The sequence below is a fragment of the Chiloscyllium plagiosum genome, chromosome 1 (genome assembly GCF_004010195.1).
Source record: "Chiloscyllium plagiosum isolate BGI_BamShark_2017 chromosome 1, ASM401019v2, whole genome shotgun sequence".
NCBI lineage: Eukaryota > Metazoa > Chordata > Chondrichthyes > Orectolobiformes > Hemiscylliidae > Chiloscyllium > Chiloscyllium plagiosum.
Window position 1 is genome coordinate 69,838,039 of NC_057710.1, and position 18,758 is coordinate 69,856,796.

Here is an 18,758-nt window from a genome sequence, read left to right on the forward strand (position 1 = left end):
GAGGTGTCAGAGATGGTCCAGTTAAATTTAAGGTCAGGGTGGAATGTGTTGGTGAAGTTGATGAATTGCTCAACCTCCTCGCGGGAGCACGAGGTGGCGCCAATGCAGTCATCAATGTAGCGGAGGAAGAGGTGGGGAGTGGTGCCAGTGTAATTACGGAAGATCGACTGTTCTACGTAGCCAACAAAGAGACAGGTATAGCTGGGGGTCCATATATGTGCCCATGGCTTCCCCTTTGATCTGGAGGAAGTGGGAGGATTCGAAGGAGAAATTGTTAAGGGTGAGGACCAGTTCGGCCAAACGAATGAGAGTGTCAGTGGAAGGGTACTGTTGGGGACGTCGGGAGGAAAAAATGGAGGGCTTAGAGGCCCTGGTCATGGCGGATGGAGGTGTAGAGGGATTGGATATCCATGGTGAAGATGAGGTGTTGGGAGCCGGGGAAACGGAAGTCTTGGAGGAGGTGGAGGGCATGGGTGGTGTCTGAAACGTATGTGGGGAATTCCTGGACTAGGGGTGATAGGACAGTGTCAAGGTAGGTAGAGATGAGTTCAGTGGGGCAGGAGCATGCTGAGACAATGGGTCGGCCAGTTTGGTCAGGCTTGTGGATCTTGGGAAGGAGGTAGAACCGGGCAGTGCGGGGTTCCCGGACTATGAGGTTGGAAGCTGTGGGTGGGGGATCTCCTGAGGTGATGAAGTTCTGCATGGTCTGGAAGATAATGGTTTGGTGATGGGAGTTGGGGTCATGGTCGAGGGGCCGGTAGGAGGAGGTGTCCTCGAGTTGGCGTCTGGCTTCAGCGGTGTAGAGGTTAGTGCGCTAGACTACCACTGCACCCCCTTTATCTGCTGGCTTTATGGTGAGGTCAGGATTGGAGCAGAGGGAGTGGAGGGCAGTGCATTGTGAGGGTGAGAGGTTGGAGTGGGGGAGGGGGGTAGACAGATTGAGGTGGTTAATGTCCCGGCGGCAGTTGGAAATGAAGAAGTTGAGGGCGGGTAATAGGCCAGCACAGGGTGTCCAGGTGGATGGATTGTGTTGGAGGTGGATGAAGGGGTCCTCGGAAGGTTGGCGGGAGTCCTGATTGTGAAAGTAAGCTTCGAGGCAGAAGAAGTGTTCGACATAGGAAGGAGACCAGAATTGCATGCAATATTACAAAAGTGGCCTAACCAATGGCCTCTACAGCCACAACATGACCTTCCAAGTCCTACACTTAATGCTCTAACCAATAAAGGAAAGCATATTGAATGTCTTCTTCACTATCCTATCTACCTGTGACTCTACTTTCAAGGAACTATGAACCTGCACACCAAGCAACACTCCCTAGAACCTTATCATTAAGTGTATAAGTCCTGCTCTGATTTGCTTTTCCAAAATGCATGTTAAATTTCAGAGTGAAAAAAAGCTTGATAGATTGTATGTTTTACTTTTGCAGTTTGTTTACCATGGTGGTTTTGACTGTATTCATACAAGTTTGCCATTGTTCTTTTAACAACAAAATACAAGTTAATTATACAAAAGAAAAAAATTAAGATAATTGTGAAACATCTCAACATAAACAGCAAAACAACAAAGGTTCAAACTTTCCCCAGCAGTACCTTTTACAGTTGCTCAATCCCAGTGAAGCATCATTTTTGTCTTAACTCTTTAATTTTTTACTCAAATTACTCTATCTACCTCCCCTCCTGAACGGTTTAGGACTACTATTTTATAGCTGTTAAGACATGAAAACAGCTTTCAGTTCTAACAACCAGGAGACTCCTACAAATTCTCATAGTCATACAATTTCTACAAACTAACCAGCCCTTCTGCTGATAGAAAACTATTGTGCTCAACTGAAACATGATTCTGGCCTCTGATTGTCTATTTTTCAGCGGTTGTAAAATAAATATTGTAAATGTTCAGCAATTAATACTTGCAGGTACCTGATTGAGGTATTTAACTTAAATCAATATATTTTTGGTAATGATCTTTATTTAATTGTTCCAAATGACTTTGTAAGCTCTGAAAGCAAAATTTAGCTTACTTCTGCTTTAAAGTCTAAATTTTTAATTGATAACATGTTAGATGTCTATCATAGAAAAGTGATTGATGTTTTAGTACTACTGACCCACTGCAAGACTGGAACAAAGTTGATTATACCTGCTCAAGAAATGAGAAGAAGAGTAGGAAGAAGTGGAACTATTTTTCAACACTTCTCAAATTCATGTGCAGTAGCAATATTTACTCTTAGAATAAAAGCTTTAGCATCACTGGATTTTTCTGATTCAGTTGAGGGAGGATGCCTCTTTCGTTGCTTTTTTTTTCTTTATCCATTCACGGGATGAGGGTGTCAGTGGCTAGGCAGCATTTATTGCCCAGAGGGCACTTGAGAGTCCACCATATTGCTGTGGATCTGGGGTCACACATAGGCCAGGTGAGGATGGCAGTTTCTTTCCCTAAAGGACATTAGTAAATCAGATGGGTTTTTCCTGACAATTGGCAATGGATTCATGGCCATCAATAGATTCTTTTATCCAGATATTAACTGAATTCAAATTCCATCATCTGCCATGGTGGGATTTGAACCACTATCCCTAGGTTAAGTATCCAGTAATAATACCACTAGGCCATCGCTTTACAGGTGAGAGCCTGCCTTGCATATCTAACTGACTATAACTGCAGTATGTCCCCAGTGGAAATTCCAGCCCTTTATGTCTGTTTATGTTTGCTCTTGAAGTTAACATTTTTATGATATTGCAATATAAACTCAACAAACAAGGATTGTGTCATCAGTAAGCTGTTCAGAACTAATTTAGGAGTAAAGGTTTCCCACCTCTTTTATTAGGTGTTGAGAGTTGGGCAACAGAATTTCAGATTTGCAATTTATTTTACTTTCAGAAAGCAAATACCTGAAGTCAAACAATAGTCTTCTCTTTTGCTGACTTTAAGGTGATTTGTTAGCTTTAATCTGTAGAGGGCAGTCCTTTGTAATGTGCAACATTGTTTTGGGTTCTCAACAAGCACATAAAGATTTGCTGTGAATTAGCTGAGTGATGGATCAGGATGATGCAATTTCTTTGGCTCCTTAGAAATTGACCCCCCCCCTCCAAAAAAAGCAAGACTTTGGTACTGCGGATGCTGGAAACTGAAACCAAAAGAGAAAATGCTGGAAAATCTCAGCAGGTCTGGCAGCATCTGTAAGGAGAGAAAAGAGCTGACGTTTCGAAACATCAGCTCTTTTCTGTCCTTACAGATGCTGCCAGACCTGCTGAGATTTTCCAGCATTTTCTCTTTTGGTAGCAAGACTTTGGTGTACATTTGCTTCTCAGTCAAAAACTACTGCATTTTAAGTGCAAGTAATTGTTGTTATGGTCATCTTTCTTTGTAGAATGCATTTATACAGACACTAATACTGGTTTATAGAACTGTCACTGAATGTCCTCCAACTTTCATGAACATTGGATTGTGAATGGAATATACTCAGATTTTATATATACACAATCAGAACAGAAGGAGGCCATTTCATTAGATCATAGCTGATCTGACTACATCCTTAACTTCACATTCACATTTGCCCCCAATTAACTTTTCACACCTTAGCTTATCAAGAATCTATCCACATCTGCCTTAAAAATATTGGAAGACTCTGATTTCACCACCTTTTGAGAAAAAAAAAATTCCAAAGACTTATTATTCTCTGAGAGAAAAATTAATTGTCTTATCTTCCTTGATTGGGTGACACCCTGGTTTTAAAAATATGTGCAAACTTTTGATTGTAAAATGTCAATATAAAAGCAGCTGCTTCAAAATCCACTTACTTAACATAACCAATTAATTGAGTGGTTTCTCCCAACATGGGGAAAAAAAGTCTTAGCAAATTATAAATGATTGATTTGTTCAAACATTATGATTTGCGTCAGAAGGTGAGCCCACTGGTTACATCCATCTGTTCAAATGTAGTTAGTTGATACAAGGTAAATATTTAATCTTTCTCAGTGGGAAAAAAATATTTTTAAAATCTAAAACAAACATTCAGAAATATACTTTGAAAGTTACCTACCTTGCATCTGTATTGCAGTCTTCCAGTAATACTTTTGACTGCAAATAAGAAGGCATCACTGAAGCAAGAGGCTATGCAAACAAATGATTTTGTGCTGATTACATTTATGCAACCTAAAGATGTCTAGCCTTGCCAGAGCATGGCCATTGTAACTCCCTGTGTAATACATTGAAACATGCCACAGCTGCCTACATCAGACCCGCCAATGTCAGAGTCACATCCCTCGCCACTGGACCCATCTCGTTGATGTCACTGTGATGCTATTTCACCACTATTTCGCCACCACCATCACCGGACTCGGCCAACAATGAAATTGCCAAACCTCAGGCACTATCTTTTGCCACTAGGCCTACATCACCTCCTGTGATGTTGCAGCCGCTAATTCTGATGCCAGGTCTGAGATCGCCCAGAAAAGTAAATCAGGACTCACATGCTGCCGCCATAAGGTCTGCATGGGCCTAATTGGCACTGCCACAAGGTCCATGCTGAACTCACTGAAGTCTGCGCTGGGCTCACTTGAGACTGCGCTTGGATTCCTCACTGCCACCGATGGTAAGTAAAGAGAAGTAAGAAAATGAGAAAATTAAAAATAACAAGAAAAGAGGAAAAAAAAAGAAAAGTGGTTGGAGCAGAGAAGCCCCGGCATGGAACTATCATCTGCTGGCATCTTGAATTGACTAATGGGTAGGAAACAGTGAGTGGGAATAAGGGTTTTTTTCCAGGTTGGTGAACTGTGACCAGTGGGATTCCTCAGCGATCAGTTCGCAAATGGGAAAATGCAAGTTGTGTTCACATTGGAAAAGGGAGCATAAGAATTATAAGTATTATTTAAATGGAGAAAAACTGCATAAAGCTGCAAGACAAGGGACTTTGGATACTTCTTAGTTAGTAATTAGTTTGTACTTGGAACTATGACATTTTTGTGATTACGGAGACTTGGCTGAAAGAGGGACAGGACTGTCAGTTGAATGCCTCAGGATTTAAATGTTTCAAGTGTGATGGAAAGGGATGTAAAAGGGGTGGGGGAATTGTATTTCTGGTAAAGGATTACCTCACAGCTGTGTTGAGGGAGGATACATCAGAGGACTTGTGCAGTGATGCAAAGTGGGTAGAACTCAGGAATAGAAAAGGTGAAATCACAATGCTGAGGATATACCACAGGCCCTCCCGACAGACAGCAAAAGACAAAGGAGAGAATATGTCGACAGATTTTGGAAAGATGTAAAAACAGTAAGTTTGTTGTGCTGGGTTATTTTAACTTCCCCTATATTGACTGGGACTCACTTTGTGCTAGAGGCTTGGATGGGGCAGAATTTTAAAGGACCATATAGGAGGGTTTCTTTATGCAGATGTAAACAGTCCAACCAGGGAAGGGGTTATACTGCACCTGATTTTAGGAAATGAGTCAAACCAGGTGAATGAAGTTTCAGTGATGGAGCATTTTGGGAGTAGTAACCATAATATCGTGAGTTTTCAAGTACACACGGATATTGATAACAGTAGTCCTCGGGTGAAGGTGTTAAATTGTAGGAAGGTGAACTATAATAATATTAGGCAGGAACTGGAGAATGTTGATTGGAGGTGGATGTTTGAGGGTAAAACCACACTGGACATGTGGGAGTATTCCAAACAGCAGTTGATAAGAGTTCAGGAGTTGCATGTTCCTGCGAGAATGAAAGATAGGTATGGCATGCTACGTGAACCTTGGATGACTAGGAATGTTATGACCTTGGTCAAAAAGAGAAAGGAAGCATACTTAATGGTATAGGAGGATGGGAACTGACAAAGCCCTTAAAGTATAAAGGGAAAATAGGAAATAACTTAAACAAAGAATTAGAAGGGTGAAAAGGGGTCATGAAAAGTTGTTAGCAGACAGGGTTAAGGAGAAACCCAAGGCTTTTCATGCATACATAAAAAGCAATAGGGTAGCCAGGGAAAGGGTCAGTCCACTCAAGGACAAAGGAGGGAATCTATGGTGAGGTCCTCAACAGATATTTTGTGTCAGTATTCACCAAAGAAAAGGGCTTGGTGGAGTATGATCTCAGCGAAGTGAGATCTCTAAGCCAAGTTGCTACCAAAAAGGAAGAGGTGTTGTGTGTCCTAAAAAGTATTAAGGTAGATAATTCTCCGGGTCCTGATGGGATCTATCCCAGAATATTGAGGGAAACAAAATAATAAATTGCTGGAGTATTGACAGACATCTTTGTATCCTCTTTGGACACAGATGTGGTTCGAAAGGACTGGAAAATAGCCAATCTTATCTATTGTTTAAAAAGGGTAACAGGGATAATCCTGGAAATTACAGGCCTGTGGGTCTCATGACAGTGTTAAGGAAACTGTAACTTGCCTCAGTAACTTGATTGAGTTTTTTGGGCAGGTGACAAAGATGATCGTTGAGGGAAAAGCAGTTGATGTTGTCTCTGTGGACTTCAGTAAAGCCTTTGACAAGGTCTCTCATGGCACACTGATACAAACGGTGCAATCACTTGGTATGGGGTGGTGAGCTGGCAAGATGGATACAGAACTGGCTAGTCAAAGGGGACAGAGGGTAGCGGTGGAGGATTTGGTAGAAGACATGTCTTCAGCCAGAGAGTGGTGAATCTATGGAATTCATTGCCTCAGGAATTCCTCATTCCTGAAGAAGGGCTTATGCCCGAAACGTCGATTCTCCTGTTCCCTGGATGCTGCCTGACCTGCTGCGCTTTTCCAGCAACACATTTCCACCTCTGCTATTCATGGTCTACGTAATTTGGAGGAAAATGTAGCTGGTCTAATTAGTAAGCTGGCAGATGATATGAGGATTTTTGGATTGTGGATAGTAAGGAGGATTGTCAGAGGACATAGTAGGATACAGATCAGTTGGAGGCATGGGCATTAAAATGGCAGATGAAGTTTAATCCAGACAAATGTGACGTGATACATTTTAGAAGTACAGGTGGAAATTATACAATACTCCTTAGGAGTATTGATATGCAGAGGGATTTGGGTGTGCCAGTCCACAGAAGGTGGCAGTGCAGGTAAAAAAGACCTATGGCATGCCTGCCTTCATTGGAAGGGGCATTGTGCATAGACATGTTATGCTGCAGCTTTATTGAACTTTAGTTAGGCTGGAATTGGAATATTGCATACAGTTCTGGTCACCATACTACCAGAAGGATATGGGATGCTTTGGAGAGGGTACAAAAAAGGTTTACTAGGAATTTGCCTGGTATGGGGTATTTTAGCTATGAAGAAAGATTGGATAGACTGGGTTTGTTTTCACTGGAACGCAGGAGGTTGAGGGGTGACCTGATAGCAGTTCATAAGATTGTGAATGGCATGGATAGCATGTAAAATGCAAGGCTTTTTCCAAGGGTGGAGGGGTCAGTTGCTAGGGGACACTGGTTCAAGGTGCAGGGGAGGCAATTTGAAAGAGATGTGTGAGGCAAGTTCTTCACACAAAGGATGGTGAGTGCCTGGATTGCGCTGCCAGAGGAGGTAGTAGAAGCAGACATAATAACAGCATTCAAGAGGTACCTGGACGAATACAGGAATAGGAAGGGAATAGAGAGTTACGGACCCTGTAAGTGAAGACAGTTTTATTGTGGAAGGGAAAAATATGTCGGCACAGGCTTGGAGGGCTGAAAGGCCTGTTGCTGTGCTGTACTGTTCTTTGTTCTGTACAAAACACATATTTTGAAACACAGAAAGCTAGCACTAGATGCAGCAGGTAATCAGGAAGGCTAATCGAATGTTAGCCCTTATTTCAAAGAGGTTAGAATGTTGAAGCAAGGAAATCTTATTGCAACAGTACACAATGGTGGTGAGACCACATCTGGAGTACTGTGGTCCCCTTAAAGGAAAGGTAGCATTTTATTGAAGACAGTTCAGAGAAGGTTCACTAGTCTGGAGTGATTGTAGTATGAGAAGGGGCTAAACAGTTTGGGACTCTACTCACTGGAGTTTAGAAGAAGAGAGTGATCTCATTGATTTATACAGGTCATTCTGCTATAACACGCATTTTACTGATGCAAATTTGCTATTATGTGATTGACGAGTTGGAGACACTTTTTATAGTGCAAACTTTTAAACTTGCATTGGTTATAACATGATTCCAGTCCCATTAATTTAAATTGTGCTGCTATTATGTGATTTTCTTATAATACATGATGGCACAAGAATAAAACTACTGCATTATAGCAGAACTGACTGTATCAGATTCTTAAGTGGCTTTACATGATAAATGCTGAGTGGATGTTTCCCCTCATGGGAGAGTCTAGGATCATAGACCATAGTCTCAGAATAAAGCGGTGCTAATTTAAGACTGAAATGATAAGGAACTTCTTCTCTTAGAAGGTAAAGAGTTTTTGGAACTCCTTACCACAGACAAATGTGTGGGAAATTGTCCTTGTGTATATTTAAGGCTGAGATTCTTGATCAGGATGAAGATCAAGGGTTAAGGGGAAAATGCAGGCAAGTGGAAGTAAGGTGTGTCGGATCAGACATGATCCTATTGAATGACGGAGCAGGCTTCAGGGGACGAATGGCCTTTTCCTATTCCTAATTCTTATGGTCTTATAGGAGATTAGGATGTAGAATTGGTATGGGTGGAGATGATGAATATTAGGGGAAAGAAGTCATTAGTAGGAGAGATAAACGTACCTTTGAACTGTAACTGTGATATAGTAAGAAGTATACAAGCAGAAATATTGGCTGGGAAAATCATAGTGGCAGTAAGAGCCTCGATGAGGAGTTCATAGATAGTTTTTAAGGTGGTTTATTGTTGCATATTCTGGAACCAGAATGCAGACTGTATAAGACATTGTATTGTGTAAAGTGACAGCATTGATTAATTGCTTCACCTAGGTATCAATGATTATAATATAATTGTATTTTATACCCAGTTTGAAAGGGAGTAGAGTCGGTCTAAGACAAATATTTTGTACTTGCATAATGGTAACTATGTGAGCATGAAAGCTGAGCTAGCTAAAGTAAACTGGGATATTAGACTAGGAGATAGACCATTAGAAAAGCAATGGTAAATATTTAAAGATATGCTTTCAGTATACTCAGAATATGTATAATCCTGATGGAAAGAACAATTTCATAATTGGCCCTACATCTGTGGTTAACTAAAGAATTAAGGAAAGAATCAAAAGAAGATAGAACACAGAACACCACGTCGATGCCAACCATGTTGCCATTTTAAACTAACACCATCTGCCTGCACATGATCAGTACTTCACTGTTCCCTGCCTGTTCATGTGTCTGTCTAAATGCCTCTTAAACGTTGCTATCATATCTATTTCTACCACTTACACTGGCAGAGCATTACAGGCACTTTCCACCCTGTGTAAAAAACTTTCCTTGCGCATCTTGTTTAAACTTTTCCCCTATTAACTTGAACTTCTACCCTGAGAAAAAGACTCCAACTAACCACTCTATCTATGAACAAAAAACATAATTTTATATAATTTTATGTAATTCTATCAGGTTTCCCCTCAGTCTTTGATGCTCTGGCAAAAACCATACAAATTTGTCCAATCTCTCCTTATAGCTAATACACTCCAATCCAGGCAACATCCTGGTAAATTGCTTTTGTACCCCTTCGAAGCCGCCACATCCTTCCAGTAGTGTCGCGACCAGGACTGCAAACAATACTCCAAATATGGCCTAACTACAGTCTAAAACAGCAGCGACAAGACTTGCCAACTTTTATACTCAGTGCCACAACTGGTGAAGGCAAGCATTCCAAAGCCCTCTTTCCCACCTTGTCCACTTATATTGTCACTTTCGGGGAGCTATGGACTTGTATTGCAAGGTCCGTCTGTATATCAATGTTCCTCAGAGTCCTTTCCTTTTGCATTTGACCTCCCATTTGTCCAGATTAAATTCCATCTACCATTTCTCTGCCCAACTTTTCAGGTGGTTATTCTTTGATAACCTTCCTCTTTGATAACCTTCCTCACTGTCCATTTTCATGTCATCTGCAAACTTTCAAATTAGACCACTAGCATTTTCATTCAAATCATTTATATGTATTGCAAAGAACAGAGGTTCTAGCTCTGATTCTCTCAAAACACCACTTGTCATACAGCTCCAGTCAGAAATACATCCATACAAAACTAACCTCTTACTAAGGCTAATTTTGTATTCAACTTTGCAACTCACCATCGATCACATATGGTTTAATCTTCTGGACCAGTCTACATTGAGGGATCTTACAGCATGGAAACAGAGCCCTTGGTCCAACTCATTCACACTAACCAAGCTTCCCAAAATAAACCAGTTCCAGTTTCTTGCATTTGGCTCATATCCCTCTAAACCTTGGCTATTTATGCATCTATCCAAATGGTTATAAAATGTGGGAACTGCATCTACCACTTCCTCTGGCAGTTCATTCCACATATGAACCACTGTGTGAAAAAGTTACCCTGAAGGTCCCTTTTAAATCTTTCTTCTCTCACATTAAAAATATGCCTCCTAGTTTTGAGCTCCCTCACCCTAGGGAAAAGACCTTTGTTATTCACCTTGTCTATGCCCTTCCTGATTTTATAAATCTCTATAAGGTCATCCCTTACCAATGAAAAAGGTCCTAACCTATCCAGCCTCTCCTTATAAATCAAACCCTTCAGTCCCAACAACATCCTGCTAATTCTATTCTGAACCCTCTCCAATTTAATAATATCCTTCCTATAGCAGGGAGACCAGAACTGCACAGAGTACTCCAAAAGTTGCCTCTCCAAAGGTTGCCTGTACAACCTCAACATGACTTCCCAATTCCAATACTCAATGGTCTGAGTAATGAAAGCAAGTGTGCTAAACACCTCTTAACCACCCTGTGATGCAACTTTCAAAGAACTATGTAACTGAACACCTAGGTCTCTCTGTTCGCCGACACTACACAGGGCTCTACTATTAACTGTATAAGTCCTGCCCTTAAACAAAAATAGAAATTGCTGGAAAAAACACAGCAGGTTTGGCAGCACTTATGGAGTGAAATTAACATTAACATTTCAGGGTGAATGACCCTTTCTCAAAACTGCCCTTGTTTGTTTTACCAAAATGCAATAACTCATATTTATCCAAATTAAATTCCATCCCCCATTCCCCAACTGATTGAGATCTCTCCACAATCGTAGATAACCTTCTACAAGATTACAAAGAAAACCCGACCAAACACACCAATGGGCCAAGGAGCGGCAGATGGAGCCCAACCTGGACAAACTGTCCACTTTACCATTAATTTTGGTGTCATCCATAAACTTATTAACCATGCCTCCTAAATTCTCATTCAAATCATGTATATAAATGACAAACAACACTGGGCCCAGTGCCAATCCTACAGAACACCGCTAGCCACAGGTGTCCGGTCCAAAAAAACTACTCTCCATACCACCCTCTGACTCCTATCACCAAGCCAATGTTATATACAATTGGCAAACTCTCCCTGAATCCTGTATGATCTAACTTTACTAATCAGTCGTCTATTCAGAACCTCATCAAAGGCTTTACTGAAGCCCATGTAGGCAATATCAATTTTTTTGGTCATGTCCTCGAAAAAAGCTCAACTAAGTTTGCAAGACACGACTTAATTAGGAGAAGTAGGCCATTCAGTTTCTTAAATTTGCTCCACTATTTAGTAAAATCATGGCTGATCCATTTGTAACCTCAAATCCACATTATCACCTACCTTAGTAACAGTTCAACCTTTTGCTTACCACTAATTATTCTACCTCTTTCTTGAAAACTGTCATGATTTGGAGATGCCGGTGTTGGACTGAGGTGTTCAAAGTTAAAAATTACACAACCAGGTTAAAGTCCAACAGGTTTAATTGGAAGCACTAGCTTTCGGAGCGCCACTCCTTCTTCAACCACCTGATGAAGGAGCGTCGCTCCGAAAGCTGGTGCTTCCAATTAAACCTGTTGGACTATAACCTGGTGTTGTGTGATTTGTAACTTCCTTGAAAACATTCAAGGACTTTACTTCCAACACTTTTCATGGGAAAAGAGTATCAAAGACTCAACACTCAATACAAATGGGCTTACCATAATTTTTAAAAACAGCAACTAACAGTAAGCCAGAAGGAGCAATCCAATTGCCTTTATAGCTCAGGCTGAAGGGGTTGAATGATTTACCCCATTCCTAATTCATGTGTTTGCAAGTTAAAATATGGTGTAGCTTCACAAGGTCATTAGTAAAGTCATGCAGACAACATCTACTGCCCTACCTTTGTCAATCATCTTCATCATTTTCTCCAAAAAATCAATTACATTTGTGATACAAGACTTCCCCCACATAAAGCCATGCGGACTATCTTTAATAAGTCCATTCTTTTCCAAATGCAAGTACCTGTCCCAAGAATCTTTTCCAATAATTTCCCTACCACTGATATGAGGCTCATTGGTCTATAATTCCCTGGATTCTCCCTGTTGCCCCTCTTAAACAAAGGGACAACATTGGCTATTCTCCAGTCTCTGGAGGATAAGGGGGATACAAAGATCTCTGTCAAGACCTCTATAATCTCCTCCCCTGCTTCCTCAGTATTCTGGGATAAATTCCATCAGGCCCTGGGGACTTACCAACCTTAATATTTTTCCAAGACACCCAACACCACCTCCTTCATAGTATCGACATACCCCAGAATATCAACATACTCATCCCTTACCTTACCATCATCCATGGCCTTCTCCTTGTTGAATACTGATGCCAAGTATACATTAAGGTCCTCACCCACTTCCTCTGGCTCCATGCATGAATTCCCACCTTTGTTCTTGAATAGACCCATCATTTCTCTCGTTGTCCTGTTGCCCTTTATATATATATATATATATATATAAAACCTTGAGATTCTCCTCTTAAGGCCCTCCTTATTTGTTTAATTTCTTTTCTGTTTCCTTTATATTCCCCAAGGGCCTTGTTTGATTTCAGTTTTTCCTTTTGACTAAACATTCAATATATCTCTTATCATCCAAGGTATTCAAAACATGTCATCCTTATCTTTCAACCTCGCACTATCATGCTGGTCCTGAACTATGATCACCTGGCCTTTAAAAGGGGTTCTCACATTTTTGATGTGGATTCACCCTCAAACAGTCGATCCCAATCTAATTTCTCCAGTTCCTGCCGAATACTGTTATAATTGGCCTCCCCCCAATTTAGCACTTCCATCTGAGGACCTGTCTTTTCCTTATCCATAACAACCTTAAAACTTATGGAATTATGATTGCTGTTCCTAAACTGCTCCCTCACTGAAACTGTGATCACCTGGCCAGGCTGATTCCCCAACTGAGCAAACCTTTAGAGCAGTGTGCTGATAAGTCTCCAGGTCCTGATAGAATTCGGGCTAGGATATCTGGTTGGCATGGACGGGTTGGACCGAAGGGTCTGTTTCCATGCTGTACATCTCTATGACTCTATAATTCATGTTGAAACAATTAGCTAATGAAATAGTAGAAGTGTATTAATTTTCCAAAACTCATCAGATTCTGGAAATGTTCCATCAGACTGGAAAGCAACAAACATGACTCGTGCTTTTAAGATGGGAGGGAGGCAGAAAATTGGAAATTTTTTACAATTTATTTCAGTGATTTAGATGAGGAGAGCAAAGGCATGGTGCCACAAACATGGGTCAGAAAGTGTGTTGTGAAGACAACTTAACCCATCTGTATATCAGTTTGCATCAATGCAAATCAGTTTGCAAAAATCTGGCAGACGGAGTATAATGTAAAGTTGTTCGTTTTGACAGGAAAAATAAAAAACAAAAATATTATTTAAATAGAAAACCACTGCAGAGTTCTGAGGGGCAGAGGAATCCAGGTTTCTTATGCCTAACTCATAAAATACTTGTGTGCAGGTACAGCATTAAGAAGGCTAATGGAATGCTACTCTTTATTACAAGAAGAATTAAACATAAAAATAAGCAGGTTGTGCTTCAGTTTTACAGGACATTGTGAGACAATATTTAAAATATTGTCTCTTATTTAAGGAAACGCATTAATGTGTGGGATTTCTTAATCTTGTCATGTGCAAGCTACTTCTACAGTTTGGCATGCAAGTTATCCTGTATTGTGGTTTCACCAGGTTGAAATGTATGCCTGATGCTGTTCCTGGCATGCTGTGCTGCACGTTCATTGAGGCAGGGTTAAATGGATGGTAATGGTAGAGTGGAAGATATAACAAGCCATGAGCTTATGGATTCTAGTTGAATTCTAGTTGTGCTGCTTGTAGACCACAGTACCCCATGCGGTTCAGTTTTCAGTTGGAAGATTTGATTGCAATCTACCCTGTTTAGCAGTGATAGTATTATACACCATTTTGGAGGGAACCCTCAAATTGAACATGGGATTTTGTCTCCAGAAGAACTGAGCAATGGTCACTCCTACCAGTACTGTCATGGACAGACACATCAGGTAGATTGGTGACGATGAAGTGCAATGAGTTTCACCCCCTTGTTGGTTCCCTCACCACCTTTCTTGGACCCAGACTAACAACTAGGTCCTTTAGGACTCAGCTAGTCCAGTCAGTAGTGGTGCTACTGAGCCACTCAGTGATGGTCATTGAAGTCCCACTGAGAGTATATCCTATGCCCTTGTCAAGCACAGTGCTATTTCCAATTGGTGGTCAATGTGGAGGAGTACTAATTCATCAGATGGGTTGATGTTCATCACCAGAAGGTTTCCTCGCCTATGTTTGACTTGAGAACGTAAGATGCTGAAGACTGCTGAATATTTTTAGGGAAACTTTCTCTGCTTGCACCACTGTTTCACCACCTTTGGTTGTTCTGTCCTGCTGTCTGACAGAAGCTGATGGTGGTTTTTTTGGACATTATCAGTAAGCCATTATTACATGAGAATGAGGAGAAAGTGAGGTCTACAGATGCTGGAGATCAGAGATGGAAATGTGTTGCTGGAAAAGCGCAGCAGGTCAGGCAGCATCTAGGGAACAGGAGAATCGACGTTTCGGGCATTCCTGAAGAAGGGCTAATGCCCGAAACGTCGATTCTCCTCTTCCCTAGATGCTGCCTGACCTGCTGCGCTTTTCCAGCAACACATTTCCATCTTACATGAGAATGACTAAGTACTAAGATGGCTTTTGGCCATCTTGTCTGTGGGCCAAGTTTCCCAATAGAGTTGACAGGACTGGGATTTCCGCTTTTGATGCCTTGGTCGAAGCTGAGTGTCTGTCTGGTTTAATCCCTTTAGACTTTGTAGCGTTTTGATACAACTGAGTGGCTTGCTAGGCCATTTGAGAATCTACGTAAAAATCAAGCACGTTGTTTTAGGTCTGGACTCTCACATAGGTCTGAAAGACACTCATGAACGAGATTGTTTTTTATGACAATTGAAAGAGGTTTCATAGTTACCATTTCACTGGCTTTTAATTCCAAATTTATTTATTTAATCCATTTATTAATTGAATTGCCGTTATACCAGGTGTGGTTTGATTCAGTGCAATTGACAGAAAATTAGCTTTTGGCTCTAGGCTAGCCCAGAATACTACCATGCTACCACCTCTGACATTTGACTAAAAGAAACATTGAAATTAGAAGTAAGTTAAAATAATAAAGAATGTCATATGAAATATCCATCTCATTTTGTTTTTAAACAGAAAAGATATCTTTACCTGACATTGTCTTCAGCAGTAGCTGCATGAAGGGGTAGTCTTCCATTTTTATCTGGGATATTTTGCTTGGCACCATTACGGAGGAGAGTTACACAGCCATCAAGCCAACCCTGAAAATGAAAGTATTTGTCAATTTAGTTTCCCCTATTAATTTCAATAATTGAGATCTATTTGGTTAGTAAGGGTGTTTAGTCAGGTAGCTGGGTGTTGATTTTGGAGTCAATTATGCAATTATCTGTGTATTAGACTATGTTTTAATGTAGTGCCTCCCAAACATTTTCCCATGTGACTCCATTTGAATACCTCAGAGTTCATGTATCCCCACAGCTTCAGTTGCTGAGCTGATTTGAGGAAGTTAGCTTCAACTGCTGTGGTAGTCAGTGTTTAGCTTTGGAGCAGAAGTGGAGGAGTTCAACATGGTGGACATTGTTTAATTTCCTTTTTCATGAAACAAAAGCTATCTTTTCACAGGACTTGTTGCAGCAGCAATGAGGCCTCAAAACTCTATCCATTAAGCCACATGTGCCAGTAAAACAAAATTAAAGACTTAGAGTTGCCTTGCATGTGTTAGCACTCAGTCTGAGCTCCCCGTCAACTATTGCTGACTCAGAGCTCAAAACTCAAAATCCTGTCTTGTAATCTCCACTGGTGAGATAACTAATGAAATGGAGACTGGGATGTTTGGTCCATTGATTCAGTCTACCAAAATGAATCACTTCACATCTCTCTGTGTTAAATTTCTTCTTCCTTTGGTCTTCTTATCGAATCAACCTATCAATGTTCTTTTGCAACTCTACACTATCTTCTTTGTGATTCACAATAATTCCAAGATCTATATCATCTTCATTTTTTTTCCCCTGTACACCAATGTCTAGACCATGGTTGTATATCAGGAAGAGCAGGGGTGCTAATACCAATTCCTGGAAAACTGCACTATGAATCTTTCTTCAGTATGAAAAAATCCATTCACCACTATTCGATTTTCCTGTTTCTCAACCAATTCAATTTCCGTTTCCTTGATGCCATTATTAAATGCCATTTGGAAGTCATGTAAATAGAGAAGTTGGGACTTTTTTCCTTGGAAAGAAGATTTGATAGAGGTATTCAAAATTATCCTGAGCTGTTTTTCTTGACAGATTTTGTCCAAGCCTGGAAACTGCCTTCAGGCAGAATATCATGGAATGAAATCAAATTCAAAATCACAAGGACTTTAGTCAGCATAGATGATGATAAGTTGTTCCCATTTTGGTATCATCAAGAATGAAGGGGGTCAATTTAGTTTAAGACAATCACCAAAAGAAGAAATGGTGACGTGATGGAGAGTATTTTCATTCAACAAATAATTAGGATCTGGAATTCACTGCCTGAAAATATGATGGAGATACGGTCAATTAGGCTTTCAAAAGGAAACAGGATGAAAATTTTGCAGGCTTACAGGAAGAAGACAGAGGAGCGGCATAGGTAAATTATTTCTATAGCGAGCCAGCATAGACATGATAGGCCAAATGGCCTCTTCTAAACTGTAACAATTTCGTAATTCTGTAAATAGATCACCAACATTACTCTTATTAACTCTCTCCGTTACCTCATCAAAAAACTCAAGCAAGTTAATTCACTTTGACTTTTCCTTAACAACTAAGTGCTAGATTCCCTTTATTAAACATCAGTTTTCCAAGTAACTACGAATTTTGTCCGAACTTATTGGCCAAGGTAAGAAGTTCATCATTGCTGAAGAATATACTGGAGCTGGGCATTCCAAGTTCTATATCATATGTCTTGATGCAGATAATTATGTGGGAATTGCCAGCAAAGTCGAAATTTCCAATGATCGATTACCTATCATTTGGAATCCTCCGAGACCAACTCCAAATCAGAGCCTTCATAGCTCACCTAAATAATTCACCAGGAAAAGTTAAATCAATTAAAACATGCTCAGGCTACTGGTTAATGATAAAACTAATCTCCCACCTAACTCATTCTGACTCCCAAGAGCCCCTCTCTTCACTCTAGACCCTACACACATCTCCCTGCCTGTCTGTTCTCACACCTTCCTTCCTCGACCCAAACCAATATGCTTCCCATCATACCTGATCCCCCACCAGACCCAACCTGACATCATTTCCTCACTTCCCCTCTCCAGACCTGAACCAACAACCTGAATCTGACTAGATCCTAATCCACTTCCTTATCTACCTTGCCACACAAATCCCTGCCATCCTATTCACCTTACACTTCCTGCAACCTTGCCACCCTACCAACCTTAAACCCTGCCTCAATTATTTCACCCTCATCTCTTTGCCAACTTAGCTGACTCACTTTCATTCACCAGTACTCCAAAAGGCTATTTAAAAGTTCAACAGTTATTCATTGAAATTTCAATATATTTCCAAGTCAGGATAGTATATAACTTGAAGGGGGATTTGAAGATGGACTGCAGAAGCATGGCACACTATGTCTTCTTAGGCTGCAGAGATCATGTATTTTGAAGGCACAGTCAAAAGATACTTTGTGGGCTTCTGGAGTGCATTTTGTATATCGTTTCCTCTGCCAATTGATAAGATTATGACCAATCTGCTTGTCGTCAAACTCCACTTTCCTGCCTGACCCCATTGATTAGGGAGTGACAGCAATCTAAAATCTGTCCAACTCATCCATGAATGTGATCATTGACCAAGCATTGAGTACTATCTGTGGAAGAATGTTCCAAAGTTTAATGACCCCCTGAGAGAAGAAATTCTTCATTTACATCTTAAATGGAAAACTGTGACCTCTACTTTTTCAGTTTTGAACTTCGCCTGCTAAGATGGACTTCATATTTTCTCACATTACATTCTATCAGTAAATATTTTTTCTCAAGCCACTGAATACGTTATTATATTCCTCTACATATTTTTTCCACCTGTCTTTGCATTGTAAGTAATTTTTTCTACAGTCTCTTTCTCTTTTCATACAAGTCTTTAATCTATGGCATACATATGGTATACATTACTGGCACAGTGTGCTGGTAGTGGAGGAAGAAAATATTTGATGTGGTTCATGGGATGACAGTCAGGTGGACTGCTTTGTCTTAGATAATGCCAATTTTCAACTAGCTGCATTCATCCAGCCAGTTTTCCATT

The 18,758-nt window shown here is 40.5% G+C and overlaps 1 protein-coding gene across 4 annotated transcripts in view; it reads right to left on the bottom strand.

The window, feature by feature from the left end:
• ankrd55 (ankyrin repeat domain 55) overlaps nucleotides 1-18,758 on the bottom strand; it is an 86,005-nt gene that overhangs the window by 35,322 nt on the left and 31,925 nt on the right. For 3 of the 4 annotated variants that reach the window (XM_043688972.1, XM_043688981.1, XM_043688963.1), the window contains one exon: nucleotides 15,640-15,749. In XM_043688972.1, the coding sequence (XP_043544907.1) occupies nucleotides 15,640-15,749 (110 nt within the window). Of the gene's footprint in view, nucleotides 1-4,034; nucleotides 6,034-15,639; nucleotides 15,750-18,758 lie in introns of those variants that run through there. The other variant, XM_043688989.1, reaches the window with a different exon arrangement.